The 6602-nt window shown below is 44.5% G+C and overlaps 1 protein-coding gene across 1 annotated transcript; it reads right to left on the reverse strand.

The window, feature by feature from the left end:
- Window positions 1–1226: 1226 nt before the first annotated feature.
- On the reverse strand, window positions 1227–2087 carry LOC101593358 (E3 ubiquitin-protein ligase TRIM52-like). The gene is made up of 2 exons (XM_045146022.1): window positions 1885–2087; window positions 1227–1716 (listed from the first exon to the last, which is right to left on the reverse strand). The coding sequence occupies exons 1-2, from the start codon at window positions 2085–2087 to the stop codon at window positions 1227–1229; spliced, it is 693 nt and encodes a 230-aa protein (XP_045001957.1).
- Window positions 2088–6602: the final 4515 nt, after the last annotated feature.

The raw sequence follows: 6602 nt of genomic DNA on the forward strand, positions 1-6602 counted from the left end.
ATCAGAAACATGTCACTCAAGTAACTAACCTGAATATTTCACTTTTTTCTTGAAATCGAAAAGAGGAACAAAAGAAGTCTAAAAGGAAGAAGGAGAGGAGAACAAGAAAGAGTAATGGGAGAAGGAAGAATAATAGCCACTTTTTTCCTCTATATGAAACTTAGCTTTAGTAGCTACGTATATATGAAATGTTATGTATGAAACCAGAAGGGGAACTAGTTAGGGAGAAGAAATGGGTCAGGTGAAGGGAAGGAAGACAAAGAATAAAAGAGGAACAAGTATGATCAAAGTACAATGATAAACAATGAAAATGTAATACTGAAACCCATTATTTGTACATTAAAACTTATTTATAACAGTATAGCATTGATGAATTTAGTCCTCAAATCTGGTACTTAACAAAAAAAAAATTAGCTTCTTTTTACATGAGTTTGCTTACACATACACACAGATGCTGTACTTTGGGGCAAGTACTGCTTTAAGTACTTTTCCAATGAGAATAACGTAGATGTTTACCTAGTGACCTTTTTCAGCTTCAAATGCTAACCTTTTGAGTTTCTGGAAGTTTAAGATTTCAGTTTACCACTGGTGCTACAACGTTGGGGTTGTTCTGTCCACAATTTCCACTGAATATAGTTCTCCTTGACAACCAAAAACTTCAGATGTAACAGAAAACACTGGCCCTCAGATTTTGAAAAGCAAACTGCGATGAAGCAATCTGTTTTTCATGATAGTCTCTGACGACAGAAAAGGCAGATATTCGCAGCAAATAATCAATAGAAGTTAATGCCATGTGTATCTTGAAAACCATCTTCCTTTGCCAAAAGTCTAAAACATGGTGTTGCTGTAGTACCCTCTGTATTTCCCTACATCATTGATACGGCTTCAAAAATATTCTTAGTGGTCACGTACCAGGCTCATGAAAACAGCAGTTTTGAAAACCTTATTTTGAAGGTAAGTAAAGCAGTTTTCCTCATCCCTGTGAAAAGTTTAATCTCAACTAAAAGCAATAAAGAATGAACTATGTTTCCTAAAACCTGGAGTTTAACACAACCATTAATTTAAAGACGGTGTTTGGCGGGGTATGGCAGGAGACGAACTGGGGGATCGAACTCGGGGCCTTCAGCCAGCAGGACAAAGAAGCGCTCTCCTACGGACCTCCATTCTCCAACCTGAATTCAGCTGGAAGACGGGAGTAGAAGACGGTGGAATCCTCCCATCTCCTTTCACACTTGCGGCAGGGGGCGGTTCCTGGGTGCCCGCCTCTTCCTCTTCTCCCGGTACTCCTGAAGCGCTTCGTCCAGGGGCAGCACGTTGTGCTGCTTGTGGCGCCGCGACTCCCTGCACACCACGCAGATGGCCACTTGATCCACCTCGCAGAAGAGCTTCAGGGCCTCCTCGTGCTTGGGGCACACGCTCTGGCTGCCCTGGCCCCAGCACGCGGGATTCGCGCACATCTGCCGAATGACTTGCACCATGTTGGCCAGCTGGAAGTTGGGGCGGAAGCTGCGCTGGGTGAAGGACTTGCGGCACTGCGGGCAGGTGAACGGCGGCGGTGGCGGCGGCGGCGGCGGCGGCGGCGGCGAGGGCGAGCGCGAGCGGGGCCCGGGGTTCCGGTAGCGCCACACCAGCTCCCGCGGGCCTCTGCCGTCGCGCTCGGGGCCCCCGCGGGCGTGGTGCCAGTACTCGGCCTCGTCGAACACGGCGGTCAGGTTCCTGCGGGGACCGGCAGCGAACCCGTGGCGGCCATCGTCGCCGGCCCGGCGGCGGCGGCCATCCTCCAGCCGATGGTAGCGGCGGCCGCCCTCGGCGGCGGCGGCGGCGGCGGCGGCGACGGCAGCAGCAGCAACAGCAGCGGCGGCGGCGGCGCGGCGCCCACCGTACTCGGGGTTCTGGGAAGGCCCCGCCGCCTCCCAGGCCCTGCGCCCTTGGTGCTCCCCGTCCTCCGGGCCCCACAGCTGGGTCACACACCCTCGGCAGAAGTTGTGCCCGCAGCCGATGGACACGGGGTCCCGGAAGTAGTCCAGGCAGATGGAGCACAGGGCCTCTTCCTGAAGCATCTGCAGGGGACTGGGCTCAGCAGCCATCTTGACGCCCGGCTGCGGTCCGGGATCCACGCGACCCTGCCTGCTTTTCCCGCGGGCTGCAAGAGGCTTGGACCCCCGCTCCGGGGCTCTCCGCGGGTCTGGAGCTCGCAACCGGAAGTGCCACTTGACGCCTCAGTTCTCCACAACCTCCACCGGAAGTGGGCTCAGTCCCGAGGCCTTCTCCTCTCCTCAGCTCAGTCCCGACACCTTCGGCCTCGCCTCAGTCGAGGCACCTGCAGCCCCAAGGGCTTGACCCCTCAGCTCTCCACACCCAGGTGGCCTACCCAAGACTCACAGCGGCTCTTCCACCAAGCTCAGCCGGGCCCTCAGCCTTACTGAAGCCTCAGAGTAACCTCCCCGCCGTGGAGGCTCCGCAAAGCAAAAAGCATGGCGATGGCGGCATCCCGGCACTTGAAGACAGCCGCTCAAGGTCACCGAGAGGACGTCGTGGGCGCTCTAACCCACGCTCTTCACGCAAGGGGGCCGCACTGGGCCGTGGGAGGACCTCATCTCGATGGTGTTCCCCACGATGTGCCTTGCAATCTAGGAAGCTCATTCCAGCCCAACCTGAGAGAATGGCGAAGAGCAGACAGAGGAACTAATGGCTGTAATCGCAGGACTCCAGAGGCCGAGCAGTAGAATTAGAAGTCAGTGACCATCTTTATCTGTCACTACATAGTCAGCTCAAGGTCAAAGTATTCTACATGAGACCCTGTCCGAGAATGAGGGTGGGGGTGCATGGAAGCAAAATAAGAGATGAGTAAACTCAAAGTCATGACATTCAAACACTTTTTATTCTTTTATTATTATTATTATTTTAGTATTTCTGCTTTACAACAAGCAACTCGTGCCAACTAATTCTCTTCCAAACTAATGTGCTGCTGTACTGCTGCCAATGTGAATTCACATTGGAACTCCAAAACCACCCCAGGTAGTGTCAAGGCTTAGTTCATTACTCTCTCACCTCACATAGGAAGGTTGTTAAGAAGTTGATGAGGATAATCAAGTCATACTGGAAAGAATGTTTTGGATCATAAGTATGCAGCTGCAGTGAGAAGATATTTGGCACTTCTAGCATTATAAAAGTTAGAATGATTAATAAGAAGTATGGAATTAGTCTGCTGAGAATACTGCAATCCCTTAATGGTTATTAGGAGATGTGTGAAGCACATAAAAACAGATGTAGATTATATGTTACTGAAAGGATTCATGATTTGTTTTTATCACCTCTAGGTTCTGTTTTCTACAATTTTACAAAACATCCTAAGTTATGGCTTTCATGCTTAGGTCAGTGTTTTTAAATAATGCTTCAGAGATTGTATGAAAAGTTTGGTAGGTAGTCCAAATGGCCTCATTTGTACATGGCACCAAAACACAAGTTTATTTGCTTCCTCATGACATCCTATTAAAATAATTATGTAGATTTTTTAAGGTATTAAAGCAAAAATATAAGGGCCAAGTAAGGAAAAACAACAGCTGCACAATCTTGGAAAAATAGTATCTTAGGATAAAGAAAGATGAATCCAAACCAACAGGAAAAAAAGAAACTACAGAAAAGATGCTGCAGAAGCAGAATGAAAACAATTGTGAATGAACTCCTCCGTACTGACAGCACTGGGTACTCATGAACCTGAAAATAGGTAGAGACTAAAACCATAGTGCTGAAGTAAAGAACCAGGTACATGGCTACACAGCAGCTAGGCCCTTCTTCTTCTGCACAGGCTAAGGTTTACCACCTACAGAGGACGAATCAGAGGGATACTGATGCAGAAAACACAGGACAGAGGAAGACTCATTACTTTTAATGGGGTGCACATTGAACTATGAGAGCTCTCTGACCTTTCCCCTTATCTCAAGCTAATGCCAGCAGGAAGGAAGAATCATAATTCTTCTCTGGAGAATCTCATAAGACTAAATCAAAAAGATCTGGGAGAAGAAAGGAAGGAAGAGAGGGGGAGAGAGAGAGAGAAGAAAGAAAAACACTGTCAGGAGTTCTGTGAGGATCACCCAGCAAGGAGGCACACAAGTAAGCTCATATAACTCCTATGAGTTCCTAGTGATATATTGAGTGACTCATTTCCCATATATTTGAGGAATACCTCCAGCATAAAACAAGAAACAAAAAAATACATAACTAAATAAAAGCCCACATACTGAGAGCCAAGGAGATGGCTCAGTTGATAAAGCTCTGGTTGCACAAGCTTCAGGACCAGAATTCAGTTTCCAAGCACCCATGTAACATGTTGGGTGGGCATGACAGGCCCTGTTATCCCAGTGCTCAGTAAGTAGAGACAGGGATCCCTAGGGCAAACTAGCTAACTAGACTAGCTGTCTAGGTTCAAGTGAGAACCCAACCTTGTCCAAGTAAAATAGAGGAAAGAAGTCAAGGCATCCAATGTCAACCACTTTAAGAAAGAGGAAAAGAAAGTATAAATAAATTTTTATTAAAATTATACATTTATTTATTCTATGTATGATGATACAAATTTAACAGTAACTTAAGGAGATGATCTTTAAAGCAAGCCAGACATAGTGGCACACACCTGTAATCCTCAGAATTATAGGTAGGTGCCCAGGAGTCTGAGGCAGAATTGCAAATTCAAAGCCAGCTTGGCTGCATGGTGAGAGATGTGGGGTGTGTACAATGCAGGGAAGGGGATGAGAGGGAAGGATAGAGCAGGAGAAATTTACAAGCACTGAGTTTGTTTCTTTATTACGAAATAGTGTGCTATCTAAGAGTTATACAACAGATCATATTCTTTGTGGGACTTCATGGGTTTCCCTGACCAACAACCATACTTGGTACTAGATGTTATCATTTAATAACCACTGCTACTGAGATGCTTATTCAGTTCTTATAGATCAGAGTTCCTGGGACTTGCTTTTTTTTTTGTTCTCCACTTCTCTTGTAGACATTCTCTGATAATCTCAGCTACACCTTTAGCTGAATGAGATGCTCCACCATCAACCACTTTTTCTTCATTGGAGTTCTTGAATTAATTTTAGTTGTGCATAGGATTTTTCACACAAAAAAATATTCTTATGAGTTCCTATATCGTTACTTTTCTCATTGCTATGACCCAATACCTGAAAAGGAGCATCTTAGGAAGGGCACGTCTTGGCTTACATTTCTAGGGGATACAGTCTAACATTCGAGAGAAGGTATGGCTGCAGGAGGTGGCTTGTCACAAGGTATCCACATCTAGGAAAGAGAGAAAGATGAGTGTTCCTGTTCAGCTCATCTCCTCCTCTTTATTCAACTGGGGATCCAGGCCAATGGAATGGTTCCAGCCATAGTTAGGGTAAGTCATCCCACTTTAATTAACCTAATCCAAAAAAATTCCCTCACAGATGTGCCCAAAGATTTGTCTCCTAGGTTATTCTAGATCCAGTCAAGTTGATAAGCAAGATTAAGTATCATAGTTTCCATATTTTCTCTTGAGTAATACTATAATTTCTACAGAAGAGAAAATAAATGTGGAGAACAATGATCCCCTCCTTTATCCTTAGCCCTACCTCCGTTGTTCACAACCACATATTTTCAATCCTTCATTATTTTGTTCATTTGATCTACTTCTGTCCTTTGTTACAAAAACTCAGCAGCATTTTCACAGACATTGGTAATATCTGCATGACCAGGACCCTCCCTTAGGAGTCTTGCATCTCTAATACATTTTCTATACAGCGTTATTCTTCATATCTGGACTGGTCAGTCTTCAAGCACTTCAATAATCATATGTACTGGTGATCAGTCATCTTATACACAACACAGTCTGCTTTTTTAAACAATACTTTATTTATTTATTTTAATTTGAGAGAAAAGGTGGTAGATAGAGAATGGGCTGGTATTGAAGTAGTCTAAATGCTATCATGCTTGAGTTTCATGATGCATTACAGAAATCCAGTATGAAATTTATGTGGCCATTTGTGATTGTGGAATATTTTTAAAGCATACCATCTGGTACCAACTCAAGTGCAGCAGATCCAGGTCACCTGCAGAATTGGATCATCATTCACCTTGTCCAGTATGTAGGGTACATTACTCCTTTCATGTGCAATAACACTGTTGTCCAACGGCAGCCAACCATCTTGCCTTTCATTAGAAGTTTCTCCTCCATTAGCAATTAGAGAACATTTATGATTCAGTATCCCTTACTACTTATGTTGTTACTAAAATAACTATGTATGCTTCTACTACTTGTTTTTTTTTTTACATTTAACACCAATAGATATGTATATTATATATCCTATAAGTGTTATAGAACAATTTCTTTAGTTGGTTGTTCTCCAAACTATGATCTGACCTGAAAATTTGACATCTTGACACCTGTGTGAAATCTCACTCATAACTTGAATTTATTTCACCTTGAAATGGTTATATTTGGACATATTGTATTGAATAAAATGTCATGAAAATTCCTGTTGCTAGTTTTCCTTCTTTACTTAATGTGGCTACTAAAACAGAGGGAATTACATAGGTATAATCTGAACTTCACATTTGTATCACTAGTGGAG

Source organism: Jaculus jaculus, chromosome 3 (genome assembly GCF_020740685.1).
Source record: "Jaculus jaculus isolate mJacJac1 chromosome 3, mJacJac1.mat.Y.cur, whole genome shotgun sequence".
Taxonomy (NCBI): domain Eukaryota; kingdom Metazoa; phylum Chordata; class Mammalia; order Rodentia; family Dipodidae; genus Jaculus; species Jaculus jaculus.